This window comes from Delphinapterus leucas, chromosome 20 (assembly GCF_059928025.1).
Source record: "Delphinapterus leucas isolate spDelLeu-1000000601 "Yukka" chromosome 20, BTC_Dleu_Yukka2, whole genome shotgun sequence".
Taxonomy (NCBI): Eukaryota; Metazoa; Chordata; class Mammalia; order Artiodactyla; family Monodontidae; genus Delphinapterus; species Delphinapterus leucas.
Window position 1 is genome coordinate 3,625,625 of NC_143148.1, and position 14,964 is coordinate 3,640,588.

At 58.2% G+C, this 14,964-nt stretch overlaps 2 protein-coding genes across 2 annotated transcripts; both read left to right on the plus strand.

The window, feature by feature from the left end:
• The first annotated feature begins 2,366 nt into the window (after window positions 1–2,366).
• Window positions 2,367–5,769, plus strand: SBK3 (SH3 domain binding kinase family member 3). Its single transcript, XM_089903477.1, is given in 5 exon segments — window positions 2,367–2,382; window positions 2,520–2,810; window positions 3,338–3,540; window positions 4,816–5,553; window positions 5,555–5,769. Coding segments are annotated over 5 exon segments (1,362 nt in total). The 3' UTR covers window positions 5,669–5,769.
• A 2,937-nt stretch (window positions 5,770–8,706) lies between these two features.
• On the plus strand, window positions 8,707–12,500 carry SBK2 (SH3 domain binding kinase family member 2). Its single transcript, XM_030761051.2, has 3 exons — window positions 8,707–8,961; window positions 11,025–11,227; window positions 11,795–12,500. The coding sequence occupies exons 1-3, from the start codon at window positions 8,709–8,711 to the stop codon at window positions 12,383–12,385; spliced, it is 1,047 nt and encodes a 348-aa protein (XP_030616911.1). The 5' UTR covers window positions 8,707–8,708; the 3' UTR covers window positions 12,386–12,500.
• Window positions 12,501–14,964: the final 2,464 nt, after the last annotated feature.

Consider the following 14,964-nt stretch of genomic DNA (forward strand, 5'->3'; position numbering starts at 1 on the left):
GCTACTGAGCCGGCGCTCTAGAGCCTGCAGGCCACAACTACTGAGCCCACGTGCCACAACTACTGAAGCCCGCGCACCTAGAGCCCGAGCTCCGCAACAAGAGAAGCCACCGCAATGAGCAACCCGCACACCGCAACGAAGAGTAGCCCCCGCTTGCCGCAACTAGAGAAAGCCCGCGTGCAGCAACAAAGACCCAATGCAGCCATAAATAAATAAATATATATTTTTTAAAAAAAAAAAGAATCACTATGCTGTATACCTGAAACTAACACAATATTGTAAGTCAACTATACTTCAAAATAAAAAAAAAAAAGTTCCTCCAAAGTCACATGTTGACACTGATTACTGACTCAACTGCAGCAGCAATAGAAAATTGGGAAAATTGGGGGACGAAGAATACAGACTGAGTATTAGCTTATGTTAAGGAATTACCGTTAGTGACGTTCGATGTGATTGATAAGAGTTTTGCAGTTGAGCTGGAAATTTTCCTTCCTTTGATGGAAATGTAAACCTGAGCATTGGGGCAGAATTTATCATGATGTCTGTAGTTTATTTAGTGACTTGTAGCTTTTTATGAGGGAAAATTTCTAGCAGAACCAAAAGTAAAGAGTAAAGGAACCTCCTTGTGCTCAGCAACACATGTGCTGTTGACTCAAGATCCCCACCCTCACTTGGGCCATGTTTTCCTCCGCTGGAGTATTTGAAACCAAACACCAGGCGGTGTATCATTTTGCCCCAGATGATTTCCCTAGGCTGCAATTTGCTTTAAAATACTCCATCCCCACAAAAGAAAAGAGGGAGAAAGAGAGTATGGCAAAAAGTACTGTTTGTGAAGCCCGGTCAGTGGAGTGGAGGGTGTTCCCTGTGGCTTTCCTTCTCCACTGTCCTGTGCTGGCAACTTTCCCCAAACCTCGAGAAGTCAAAGAGCAAAGGAGGCTCTGCCTCTGCACCGCACCCCGCCAGCCCCGCCCAGGTTCCCAGGGCCAGCACAGAAGCCAGGGGCCCAGAGACCTTTCTAGCTGCGTCTTTATTCATAGCAGGTTGTAGCAGTAGTTGAAACCTGATGGGGCAGGCGTCCGGGCTGAGTCACACAGGCCTGTCCCGGGTCACCCCACGCCTCCTCCTCTCTGACCCCACGTCAGCCGATTGCCACTCAGAACCTCAGTTTCCTTTTCTGTAAACTGGGGATAAATCGCCACCCTTTTGGGTGGCTGGGAGGATGCAGTATAAAGGCCCCAGCGCAGAGCTGGGCTCAGAGCCTTGCTGAGTATACAAAAGAAGACTTTTCCCCAGAGTCTCTCTATTAAGAGCTCCCGGGTCTGACGGGGGAGGGCTGGGGGTGGGGACTCTTGGTATTAGGGGGCTTTGGGAGTGGTCTCCCTGGTCCCCAGAGGCCCATGGAGGCAGGTGGATGCACAGAGCCCTGGGTCTCCCAACCCAGGTAAGGTGTATGAAGGGGCTGGGCTCCCCTTTCTCTGCTGCCCTCAGGCCCGGCCCCTGGGGGTTCATAATATGTTTTGTCCCCTCTGTCCTGGGACCAGAGCCCAGAGTCCAAGCTGGTCTAAGTTTGGAAGGGGGAGGGAGGGGTGGGGGGGGTGACGGGATGTCTCTGAGCTGTCACACACACCCCTGTCCCAGGCCCAGAAAAAGGGAGGGACAAAAGGCTTGGAAAGAGTCAGAAACAAAGACGGGAGAGAGACGGAGAGACACTGGGGAGAGCAGGCCAGAGTGGGGGACAGAGTGCGGACATCCTGAAAGACAGACAGACAGACAGCGGCCACAGTGGGAAGAGGGTGGGGACAGGAGCGAGGGGCCGGGGACCAACAGACAGGCGGGGAGACCCACCCTGAGACCCGGGAGCTAGAAAAAGGGCAAGACAGAGACAGGGAGGTGTGGAGAGAGGGGGCCAGACAGGCAGGGAAGTCTCTGGACTCGGACGCAGAGGGGCACGGGGGCAGACCCTTCAGATGAGCTCCAGGCCTTGGCTCTGCTCAGGGGTGCAGTGGAGCTCAGTGGGCGTGCTGCTTTTGGGGAGCCCAGACCAGGGGTGCTTGCCCGAGGGCCAGCTGACACCAGGTCACCCTGAGATGGAGCTCAGGGACCCCGAGAACCAGGAGGATGGGGACCCGGAGGTGAGAGAAAGGAGACGAGGGAGGGAGAGACAGAGAGAGACAGAGAGAGATGCGGGAGATGGAGAGGGCCAGGGGCAGACACACACAGAGAGACACAGAGAGACACGGAAGAGACAGGGAAACAGAAACATCAAAGACCCAGAAGAACTAAACCCGAGGACACACAGCAAGGCCAAGACCCCTGGGGGAAATGTACTCAGAAACAAAGAACAGGAAACCCGGGAAGAGAGGAGGATGGAGAAAGAGAGGGGTACAGTCGGGGTGGTGTGGGCTGAGGAGGCCCCCAGTGGGGCTGGGGCTTTTGGTGGCTCCCACAGATGGCAGTGGGCAGGGTCGCTGAGACAATCACCCATAACCCCGCCAGGACACAAAAACAGGTGGCCTGAGGGCGGGTGAGTCATTGTGACTCATCCCCCTCTCTGGGGACCAACCCCCCACCTCAGCCCTGGGCTGGGCCTCCAGGCCCCCCTGCTGCTCTAGGTGGCCCCCAGACTCACCCCCTCCCCACCTCTGTCCCTCTCCTGCAGGAGGACACAGCCACGGCCCTCCAGAGGCTCGTGGAGCTGACGGCCACCAGGGTGACCCCAGTGAGGAGTCTGCGTGTCCAGTATCACCTCATCCGAAAGCTTGGCTCCGGCTCCTACGGCCACGTGCTCCTTGCCCGGCCTCGCCAAGGGGGTGAGTTTGGCCACCAAAGGGCACAGTCCTTGATGTCCCCCAGGTTTCCCCCCTGGAACCACTGAGACAGGGAGCAGCCTTGCGGGGAGGTGATGAGGACACATCTTGATGGGGCTCCAGAAAGTTAAGAGCTCTGTGGCCTTCCCAAAAATGGAGCTCACCCAGAGAGGGCGAGAGACTTGCCTGAGGTCACACAGCAAGGCGGGAGCACAACTTGGACTGAAATTCAAGTCTCTGCGTCCCCTACTTTATGCGAGAGGAAACTGAGGTCCAGAGAGGGTAAGGCAGTTGTGCAAGACCACACAGCAATCTGAGGCAGAGCAGAAAGAGTCCTCAGGGAAGGTCTCCTCCAACCTCCACTTCACAGGTGGAGAAACTCGAGGCACAGAGAGGTCAGACACTATGCCCTGCCCCTCTTGTTTTATATGTAAGATGTCTGAGGCTCAGAGAGGTTGAGTGGCTTGCCTAGGGCCCCACAGCAAGATCAGAGCGCCCTGAGTTCCCTCTTGCCCCCACCTCCCCAGCAGGTCCGGCTGTGGCTCTGAAGCTCCTACCTCGGGACTCGGTCCTGAGAACCACCTTCCTGAGAGAGTTCTGTGTGGGCCGCTGTGTCTCATCACATCCAGGCCTGCTCCAGACCCTGGCAGGACCCCTGGAGACCCCCCGACACTTCGCCTTGGCCCAGGAGTATGCGCCCTGTGGGGATCTCAGCGGGATGCTGCAGGAACGGGTGAGGCAGGGAGGCAAGGGACAGAGGTCGGGACTGCTTATCCCAGGTCTGACTTTGTCCCTCCCCCAGTCCTGTCTCCAACCCTGACCCCCAAATCTTAAGTCCACCCTAAGCCCCCAAACCACCTCCTTATTTCTAATTCTCAATGCAGTTCCATGACTAACCCCAGCCCTAATCCATCCAGGGCAGGGAGTTGGGATTGGGGTTGAGGATGGATCAGGTCGGATGAGGGGGTAGGGAAGGAGACAGAGATGGGCTTTTAACTGGCATTGGCATTGGGAACGGGTGTGGGTGGAGTTGGATGGGTTGAGTTTAGGGTTGATTATAGATTGGTCACGGGTGTGGAGAAGAGCATGGATGGGGCTGCAGAGTGAAGCAGAGATGCTTGAGGATGTGTATGTAGATTGAGTTGGAGAAGGGCTGTAATGAAGTTCTCTCTAGAAAGACCAGGTCAGGACTGAATCCATGATATTCTGGGGGTACTTGAGTTTGAAGTTAGGGTGGGGCCATCTTTAGGAATAGACTTTGGATTTGAAATAGGGTTGGGGATAAACAGAAGGAAAAAAGGAAGGGAGGGAGAGAAGGAGGGAAAGAGTAGGATGGACGGATGGATGGAAAGATGGGTGGATGGATGGATGGATGGATGTTTGGATGGACTGAAGGATGGAGGGATGAATGGATGGATGTTGGCTATTAAATAGCTAGACAAATTATTGAATTGCTGACTAGCTGGCGGAATGGGTATTGAGTGGAAACCCTGCTGTATAGACCGTTGGATGGATAACTGGTTTGATGGATGGATTGCTGTCTTGCTGCGTGGCTAGCTGGATGGATCGATCTATCAGTCGATTGATGAAATAAACTGTGGCACTTTAGAACTGGGTCTGAGTTAGAGATGGGACCTACATTAGTACGGGACTCAAATTAGGATTAAGTGTGGGATTTGGGTTTTCACTGGAGATCTTGGTGGTCAGTTTAGAGGAGATCAGAAATATAAGGAATGGGTTTGAGTGTTAGGACAAAGTCTGATGGAAGTTAAAGAAGTTCTCGTTAGATTTGGGGTTCCAGTGAGGAAAACATCTGGGATTTGGTCTACAGGAGTACAGATGTGGGGGCAGCTTGTGGTTGAGGATGATCTGGAGAAGCTGTTGGGGGGATGTTCTGGGGACACTAGAGGTAGCCACTTGTCTGGGGATTTGGATTCTTGAACCCCAAGAAGCAACATAAAGAAGGAACCAAGGCAACCTGACCTTCGTCCTCTCTCTTTGACCCCAGGGCCTCCCAGAGCTGCAGGTGAAGCGGGTGGTGGCCCAGCTAGCTGGAGCCCTGGACTTCCTCCATGGCCGGGGGCTGGTCCATGCGGACGTCAAGCCAGACAACGTGCTGGTCTTCGACCCTGTCTGCAGCCGTGTGGCCCTGGGTGACCTGGGTCTGACCCGGCCTGAGGGCAGTCCAACCTCTGCCCCGCCAGGGCCACTGCCCTCCGCCCCACCCGAGCTCTGCCTCCTGCTGCCCCCTGACACCCTGCCCCTGCGACCAGCAGTGGACTCCTGGGGGCTGGGGGTGCTTCTCTTCTGTGCGGCCATGGCCTGTTTCCCTTGGGGTGTGGCGCTAGCCCCTGACCCTGGGTTCGAGGCCTTTGCTGGCTGGATGACCACCAGGCCCCAGCCACTTCAACCACCGCCCCCTTGGGACCAGTTTGCGCCCCCGGCTCTGGCACTGCTCCAGGGGCTTCTGGACCTGGATCAAGAGACTAGGATCCCCCCACTGGCTGTCCTGGGCTTCCTGGGGGATGATTGGGGGTTAAAGGAGAACAAAGAGAGACCTGGGGGCTTGGGGAGTGTGTCCAGTGAAGACGGGGAGGAGGAAGAGGGGGGAGCAAGCCTGGAAGAGTGGTCAGAGGGGGAGGAGAATGACGACAACGATGGTGGGAGGTGCGGACAGATGGGGGACAGCCCTGACCAGCTGACTGGGACAGGCGCCCAGAGCTTGGGCCAAAGGCCTCTCCCCCAGCCCCCATGGCCACCTGGATGGAGAGACAGCTGCTCCCGGGAGGACGGAGATGGAACACATTGCATCTCTCCCAACTGAAGGCTGGACTTGTATGCACAATTCCCCTCCTGACTGAGGACCCAGGAGTCCGGTACCCCCGGCCCCTCCTCCCTCAGACCCAGGGGTCAGACCCCCAACCCTCCTCCCTCAGACCCAGGGGTCCAGGCCCCCAGCCCTCCTCCCTCAGACCCAGGGGTCAGACCCCCACCACTCCTCCCTCAGACCCAGGGGTCCGGACCCCCGGCCCCTCCCCCCTCAGACCCAGGGGTCCAGGCCCCCAGCCCCTCCTCCCTCAGACCCAGGGGTCCTGACCCCTCCTCCCTCAAGGACCCTTCCTCTCTCTTCTGTCCTGAGCGTGTCTTCTTGAAGGAAGGTGCTGTTTCCCCTGTAGATGCATTTCTGCATGGTGGGGACATGTTGGGTGCTTATGGACTTGTGATGTGGTCAGTTCTCTCCTTTAAGACCTTAGGTGACTTCCGCTGGCCTTGGCACCAAATCTGGGCTTTCCATATCCAACACCATGGAAACCTCGCCTTCCATCTCTCCCACTTCCCTGGGCTCTGGGGGACATTAAGGGGAGGCACTCATCCTTTCTGGACCTAAATGGACACACAGATAGGCACACACACACCCTCTCTTGCTTGCAGACGTTTGGAAACCCTGTGTTCTCCCCAGAGAATGCCTTCTTCCCAACTCCAGACCTCCAGAAAGTAGACCCCTCCCCGGGGGCCTCTCCGGCTCCTCCGAAACTTGTAGCCCAGCGATCTGCGCCTCCACCTTTTTCATCTCCCCTCATAGGCTGCCCAGGATGGACTTGGTCTTGTCCACCTGCACATCCTTTCGGGTTCTGCTCTCACATGGCGAGCCTCCTGCGCCAGCTCCCTGAGAGCACAAGCACCGTGGCGTGTGCTGGTCCCGTCCACACTGAGGGCCACGGCTGGTTTGCAGGGATCTGTGTTCACCCGGGCCGGCCCGATGCCACCCCCATCCCAGCACACAGACCCCTGACTTGTGAAGCTTGCCGCCTGCAGGGCAGGGGCTGCGTGGATCCCATGCCGCATGCCCCGCACCCAGCATGGCCACGGGGACCTGCTTCTTTCTGGGGAATCTGTCCTATGTGCTTTCTAGATTTAAAAACGTGAGTTCACTCCATACGACGGGGTGTCCTGAATTGGACCCTGGGGCAGGTAAAGGCTGTTGATGGACATGGGAAGCATCTAGCGTTTGACTGACGGTTACTGTCTTCATTGGGACAAATGCACCAATGGCTGGGTGAGGGACTCACCTGGCAGGGAGCTTGGTGAGGCGACATGGGAGCTCAAAGCAGCTGTCCTGTACATCTAAAAATGATTCTGAAATAAAAAGTAAATTTAAAAAGAATCAAGTGAGTTCACATTGATCATCTCGCTCTAAACCTGAGGGGGTGGGTGCAACCCTCCGGGACCCCGCCCCTGCCTCCTCCTTCAGCCCTGGGAGTCCCTGCCTGCCCCCCACCCAACTTTGAAGACTGCAGACTCATAACTGGGACTCCCCTCCCTTCTTCCCCTCCCTTCAGGGCCTTCACTTCCCAGTTGCTGCACCACCTGCTCCCCCTCTGCTCCGAGTCTGAGGTCATTTCTCACTGCATCGTTCTGGAATCTTGTTGTCTCATCCTTTCCCCACACAGGACCCCAAGTCTCCTCCCCCAGACGCCCCTTACCAAACACTTGTGTCAGACCTGTCAGTGGGGCACTGATGGGGCAGCTGGCTGGGGTCAAGGCAGGGGCAAGCTGGAGAAATGATTTCATCCTCTACAGGGGACCAGGACTCCTGGACCTGAGCGGGGAGGGGCTGGGGCCCAGAACCATGGGTCTGAGCAGGGAGGGGCTGGGGGCCTGGAGTCCTGGGTCTGAGGGTGGAGGGGCTGGGGACCAGGCCTCCTGGATCTGAGGGGGGAGGGGCTGGGGACCAGGACCCATGGGTCTGAGGGGGGAGGGGCTGGGGGTCTGGACCCCAGGGTCTGAGGGATTTGGGGCTGGGGGCCTGGACCCCAGGGTCTGAGGGAGGAGGGGCTGGGGGCCTGGACTCCTGGGTCTGAGGGGGGAGGGGCTGGGGTCTGGTCTGAAGAGGGAGGACTGGCTTCCTGGGCTGGGATATCTGTCTGGCCAGAGCCAGTTCTGGGAGACAACGCACGATGTCGCTCTCCCCATGAGGTTCAAGGGGCGAGGCCTGGGGCGGGGCTACGACCCCCTAGGTGGGGGCGGGGTCTTGCTGCAGGGCAGGCCTCTGCTGGCCTGGGCTCTGAGTGCTGGGCACTGACCACAGCGGGCAGCCGAAGGGTCAGGCAAGCCTTGGAGAAGGTGAGGTCCGGAGGTTGGAGCCCGGGTCAGGAGGAGGCAAGGGTCAGACCGCCTGAGGTGGGCCTGAGGGTGAAGCTGTGCAGGTGGTCAGAGTCCTGGGTTCTTTGGGGGATCAGGGGCTAATTACAGACCTTGAGACTGTGGAGTGGTTGAGTGTCAGGGACACAGTCTTGGGGGGGGGTCCCAAGATGTGTGAGTTATATAAGGTCGTGGCAGAGGGGGTTGGCTGGGTGTCTGGACCCCTGGGTCTGAGGGGGGAGGGGCTGGGGCTATTGAGTTGGACCCCAGACCACTTAAGGGCTTGGTGATCATTCCCGAGTGCTTGCTCCCACCCAGGCCCCAGGCGTCCCCCAGGCCCTGGTGTGGGCCACCCACCCTCCACAGGCCCTGGGGGCAGAGAGCACCTGTTTACTCTTAGGAGGCTGAGGCTGCTCATCCACCCCCAGGGCCCAAGTCTGTTTGCTTTGGAAACAGGTGGGGGGTGTCTCGAGTTATCTGGTTCATCTTTCATCCTCAGGCCATCAGGTGGCACAGGGATGTGGGGGTGGGGTGAGGGACATCTGTGGCCTCAGACTTGACCTCACCCCAACCCGAGACTGGTCTCCCCACTCCCAAGATGCCTCTAATAAGAAGGGAAAATGAGTCACGATGGCCTGAGACAATCAGCTTCCACCCTCCTCCTCAGATCCAGGAGTCCGGGTCCCCAGCCCCTCCTCCCCTGGCCCCTGGTCTGGCAGGACCTAAGTCCTGGTCACCCTCTCTTCTGCCCTTGCAGAGATGCCTGGGAAGCCATCAGAAGAGAAACAGGTGGAGATGGGGGCTGTGGAGAACGGTGCTGGGGAGGACCTGGGGGGCCTCACGGCAGAGGAGCTGCGGCAGGGCCAGGAAGCGGCCCTGGCACTGGAGGATATGATGGCGCTGAGCGCCCAGACCCTGGTCCAGGCCGAGGTGGACGAGCTCTACCAGCACGTGCGTCCCCTGGGCCAGGGCCGCTTTGGCCGGGTCCTGCTGGTCACCCACCGTCAGAAAGGTACAAAGGCCTGGGGACAGAGGCGGGGGGCAGTGGTGTGGGCCCAGGCAGAAGCTAGCCAAGGCTGAGGAGTCTGTAGACCTCAATCAAGTCCTGCCTCTGCCCCTTCCAGGCTGTGTGTTCTTAGTAACTCCCCTACCCTCTCCGAACCTCAGCCTCCTCCTTTGAAAACGTGGGTGATGATTCCTTCTCTGAAAGAACTGTGATTCTCTGAGGAAATGTCGGTAGCTCTAGTTGCTGGAGACAATGGGGAGGAAGACAGAGCCCCCTCTCATGGCCCTCACACGTGGCCGGCTTGGTGGTCATCGTGGGAGTGACGCAGAGACATGCTGTCTGCCAGGCACTTAGCAAGGCCAGCACACGGTGGTTGTGCACCCCAACCCCAATCTGGTCGTCACCTTTTAAGGAGACTGGAGGGCTCAGCCCTGTCCAGGGGGCTGCTGGGCCCCCAAGGAGGAGTCTGAGCCAGCCCAGCCTTCAGGGAGCTCCCAGCACGAATGGGGAGACGGTGTGTTAGTTTCCTATGATTGTCATAACGAAGTACCACAGACTAGGGGGGGCTCACAGTTCTGGAGGCGGGAGTCCGAGACCAAGGTGTCAGCATGGTTGGTTTCTCCTGAGGCCTCTCTCCTCGGCTTGCAGACGGCCACCTTCTCCTTGTGTCCTCACACCGTCTCCCCTGTGTGCATGTCTGTGTCCAAATTTCCTCTTCTTATAAGGACACCAGTCATACTGGACTAAGGACCACCCCAATGATGTCATTTTACCTCTTTCAAGACCCTCTCTCCAGGGAATTCCCTGGCAGTCCAGTGGTTAGGATTCTGTGCTTTCACTGCCGCGGGCCTGGGTTCAATCCCTGGATGGGGTACTAAGATCCCGCAAGCCGTGTGGCGCGGCCAAATACAGTCATATTCTGTGATACTGCAGGGTGAGAACTTTAACATATGAATTTCGCAGTGGGGAGTGGTGGGGGGAGGGACACTAGCCAGCCCATAACAGAGAAAGATGCAAAAAGATGCAGACCTGGGTCGTCACAGAACTTGGAGGCCATAATGGGGAACAGAGGGTTTGTAAGGGGCCCTCTTCCAGTTCCTCAAAATCGAAGGCAGCTTGTGCTTGATGGTGGGAATTCAGAGCATTGTCGATAAACAGAAGAGGCACTGCTGCACCCAGTTGGGGAGGGGGAGGGGAATGGTTAACATTTTAGGTAAGGACGTGACCCTCCCCCATCACACACAGCCTCTTGGGCAAGGTTGGGCCCTGGCAGCTGGTGACTCAAAAATTGAAGAAACCATATGCTACTTGTCTTTCTCTGTCTGACTTACCTCACTCAGTATGACAATCTCTAGGTCCATCCATGTTGCTGCACATGGCACGATTTCATTCTTTTTTATGGCTTGAGGAATACTCCAACCTGTGTTTATCCATTCATTTGTCAATGGGCATTTAGGTTGCTTCCATGTCTTGGCTATTGTAAATAGTTCAGCTATGAACATTGGGGTGCACGCATCTGAATGGAGTCTTTACCAGATACATGCCCAGGAGTAGGATCGCAGGATCACGTGATAACTCTATTTTCAGTTTTTTAAGGACCGTAATGGAAAAGAAAAAAACAAAAATTGGAGAAACCAGAGTTTCTGCCTCCTGGGAGCTTACATTCTAGGAAGTTGTTTCCACGTGTGGCAAAATTCACAATAATTCCTTAGTGGGGTCTAATACCCAGTTCAGGGTATCTTTTCCCCAGTTGCCTCAAACATGGATTTTTGGCATGGGTTTGCTGGAACGAGGGGCCCAATAAAATTATTGGAGGTTCTGAGTTCGGTTTTCGTGGTACTATTCTACCTGCTCCAAGACAGCAGAGTAGGAACTCACTAAATACTATTATCATTATTATTATCATTACCACTGGTGTTGTTTCAGTGGCCATGCTGTTTTAGGGCAGGCTTGGCAGGGGGCAGGCGGTGGAGGGGGTGAGGGCGGCATATGGGAGAGAGTCTAGGCTGAGGGACAGCAGGGCTGGCCCTAGGCTCGTGCACCTCTCACCTCTGTCCCTGCTCCGTCAGGCACAACCTTTGCCCTGAAGCAGCTCCCGAAGGCCTCCACCACCCTCCGAGGCTTCCTGTATGAGTTCTGTGTGGGCCTCTCCCTGGGCTCGCACTCGGCCATCGTGGCGGCCTACGGCATTGGCGTGGAGTCAGTCGACTCCTACAGCTTCCTGACCGAGCCTGTCCTGCATGGAGACCTCATCGCCTTCATCCAGCCCAAGGTGGGTCAGCCTCCCATGGCTCAGGGGGGCCCACGTGGACGCTCCTACCCAACCTGGGCCTCAGGAATCACACTCACTGCATGGTGACCCAGGTAGCCCTGCAGAGGCCTCACTGGGCCCGCAGGTCTCGTGGAATTGTGAGGCCTCTAAGGAGTTCACGGCCGCCACAGAACCAACACTGCACCCTACTGAGGTTCACCAGGGCCCACAGGGCTCACACCAGGCCTCACGGGGCTCACACCAGGACCCACGGGGCTCACACCAGGGCTCACGGGGCTCACACCAGGCCCCACGGGGCTCACACAAGGGCCCACAGGGCTCACACCAGGCCCCATGGGGCTCACACCAGGGCCTACGGGGTTCACACTAGGCCCCACGGGGCTCACACCAGGCACCATGGGGCTCACACCAGGGACCATGGGGCTCACACCAGGCCTCACCAGAGCCACCCTCTTTGGGGCCCTCCATCCCCTGGGCCTGCTCCCCGGGGCCGAGGACAAGCGCTATGGCCCCGTTCCCTTCTGGCTGGCGGGCAGGGTGGTGGACCCTGACACCTGTCACCCACAGGTGGGCCTCCTGCAGCCAGCAGCCCAGCGCTGTGCGGCCCAGCTGGCCTCAGCCCTGGAGCACATCCACTCCCGCGGCCTGGTGTACCGGGACCTCAAGCCGGAGAACGTGCTGGTGTGCGACCCAGCCTGCCGGTGGGTCAAGCTGACCGACTTCGGCCACACGCGGCCCCGCGGGACCCTGCTGCGCCTGGTGGGGCCGCCCATACCCTACACAGCCCCGGAGCTCTGTGGCCCCCCGCCCCTCCCCGAGGGCCTGCCCATCCAGCCCGCCCTGGACGCTTGGGCACTGGGCGTCCTGCTCTTCTGCCTTCTCACTGGCTACTTCCCCTGGGACCAGCCCCTGGTGGAGGCCGACCCCTTCTATGAGGACTACGTCATCTGGCAGGCCTCAGGCCAGCCCCAGGCCCGTCCTCAGCCCTGGCTTGGCCTGACGCCCGTGGCAGACGCTCTCCTGTGGGGGCTGCTGGACCCTCACCCCCGAAGGAGAAGCCCCGTGAGCTCCATCCGGGACTACCTGGGGCGGCCCTGGAGGCAGCGGGAGGGGGAGGCCGAGGAGGTGCCCCAGGGGGAGAAGGGGGACCTAGACTGAGAAGCACGGGGGCAGCCCTGGCCCAGCCCAGCCTGGGGAGGCTCCGGAAGGCAACCCCAGCCCCCATCCTGAGGTCTCCTCCGCATTCATGGGTGGCGGCTGGCTGCTCTGCTGTCTGTTGGTCTGTCTCATGATTTTCCCCTTTCTGTCCTTAATTCCCACGTCGGGGCATCTGTCTGCTGCCTTGGTCCGGGGGAAGGGGGTCTCTGAGAGCACCCCGTGTCTGTCCACACCTGCCCCATCTTCCCCGGGCCTTGGCACCCGCTGCTCCCTTTGCCTGCGGTGCTCTGGGTGCTTTCCCACACCTCCTGCCAAGCTGTCTCAGCCAGGCCGCCCCTCACCACCGTGGGACACTACAGCCTGCACTCCCAGCCCCCTACTCTTGCTCCGCTCCCCTTTCCTCTGTGACACTCACTCCCTTCCAGCCGGACAATTTATCTATTCGTAGTGGTTATTCTGTGTGCCCGGCTGGAATGTGGGCTCCCGGGGGCCCAGGATCTCAGCCTGTCCTGCTCTCTGATGGATGCCACGTAGAAGGGGTGATCCTGCCCCGTGTAGGTGGTCCACAGATGCTTATTCAGTAAACGGACCCCCCTGGTTTTGCAAGGCTTCCCTCCATGTATGCCTGTCTTCCTGCCCTTGTCTTTTCTGTTTTGCTGGGTTCCGCTCCCTGTCTAACTCCTTCTTCCTCCCCGCATGCTGGGCCCACGCCCTCTTGATAATGTGCTTTGTCTCTCTGTCACCCCAACCGCTCTCTGCAAATAAAGTCCATCTGGCACTTAGGTCCCCGTGACGCTGTCGGTCTGGCAGTGTGGGAAAGAGAAGGCCGGCGTGTGCGTGCCTGTGTGCCCTGGAGAGCATGTTGTGGAGGAGAGACAGAGACAGAGAGAAACGGAGAGACAGACAGAGGCAGAAAGAATGGCAGACAGTGGTCCCACCGGGCGCTCCTGCGAGGTGCTGGCTCCGCGTGTGCATTTGTGGTGTGCCTGGGAGTGAGTGTGTCAGCGCTGTTTGCACCTACCCTGCACACATATGTGTGAGAAGGAGAGAGATTAGCCACCAGAGCTGGAAAGTGTCCAGCTGTTCTCAGGTGGGTAGGAACTTGAGCATGTATTTCTGGGTATTTGTGTGTCCATGCGTGTCTGAGCCCACATGTGTGTGTAAACAATGGTGTGTGTTTGTGTGTGTGGGAGAGAGAGAGACATGAGGGTTTGAACGCAGATGACGTGAGTGCGTGGGCTTTGTGTGTCTACAAGCGTCTGAGCCCCCGTGTGCTCATGTAATCGTGTGACTGCCTGGGTGAGGGGAGAAAATAGAAGTCTGTGTGCATCTCACCGTGTGCAGTGAGATGCCTGCGTGTCTGTGAGGCCTTGGGCCTGCATGTGTGGTGTGTGTGTGTGTCTGTGTGTGTGTGTGTGTGTGTGTGTAGCAGGGGGAAGACAAGTCACAGGCGCGGCTGCCAGTTACCAGCTGGGCCCTCCTCTCCTTCACACCCACCGGCCCCCGCCACCCGTCACCCTGGCCCCTTCTTGGCAGCCGCCCTGTTTGCAAACACTCTCTCTTCCTCTCTGTGCCCTCCTTGGCCGCCCGCCTAGAGAATGGCTACAACTCAGGGCTGGATCATATGTCATCCTCTCCCTGGCCCTGCACCCCCCAGGGCCCCTGCTGTGGCCACCAAGGTGTTGCCTGGAGGGGAGGGGTGTGGTGGAGGCAGCCTGTGTGGAGTGACCCCAAGGATCCTTTCAATCTAAGTTCAGTCCAGAGACCTGGGGACATGGGCCCCTGTCCCGGGCAATCCAGGTGAGCTTCCTGGAGTAGGGGGAGAATAAGATGGTGGGTGCAGTAGGGGGAGCACGAGCGGGACCTCCCGCCACCTCACCCGTGAATCTGAAATAACCCAAGCAATTAGGCCAAGAATGTGTCCCAAAAAAGCTGGAGGTGGCTGGGGGGTGGGGGAGTGGAGAGGAGCAGGGTCTGGGGGGGGGGGCACAGAGGGTGCTAATTGGTGGCATCAGCTGGGGATACACTGGGAGGTGATAATGACCCAGCGATGGGCCCCCACAGGAGGGCTGGAGGAAGAGACAGGAGTGGATGGGGTGGTGCTAATTTAGCGTTACTTAATCACAAGACACATAATACTAATCGTGATACTTTACTCGAATGAAGCCGCTTACCCCTCAAGCAGCTCCCAGCAGGTGGCACGTCCTGAACTCGCTGGAAGGGGTCCCTTAGATCCTCCCCACTTCAGGGGTGGACACAGGTGGTCCAGAGCAGCCGAGGTGCCTGCCTGAGGTCACACAGAACGTTGGGCAGAGGGAGGATTCAAATCCAGGCCAGCTCTTCAACTGTCCGAGGTCCATGCTCGATCTTCATTCCCCGACCAGAGATTGAACCTGCGCCCCCTGCGTTGGAAGTGCAGGGTCTTAACTGCTGGACCGCCAGGGGAGTCCCAAGCTCCATGCTCTTAAACTGTAGGAGTGTCCTGTGGCCGTCAGGACCTGGGGGAGGGGTCTTGAGGGGACTGGGGGCCTGAGCACACGTGTGTGGGTGTGGATGTGAGTGTGACAGAGTAAGGATGA

Excerpts from the sequence above, each read along its gene's own strand:
- SBK2 (XM_030761051.2), top strand. The coding sequence starts at position 8,709 with ATGCCTGGGAAGCCATCAGAAGAGAAACAGGTGGAGATGGGGGCTGTG. Across the intron at positions 8,962-11,024 it reads GGTCACCCACCGTCAGAAAG|GCACAACCTTTGCCCTGAAG; the intron begins GTACAAAGGCCT and ends CTGCTCCGTCAG. Across the intron at positions 11,228-11,794 it reads TCGCCTTCATCCAGCCCAAG|GTGGGCCTCCTGCAGCCAGC; the intron begins GTGGGTCAGCCT and ends TGTCACCCACAG.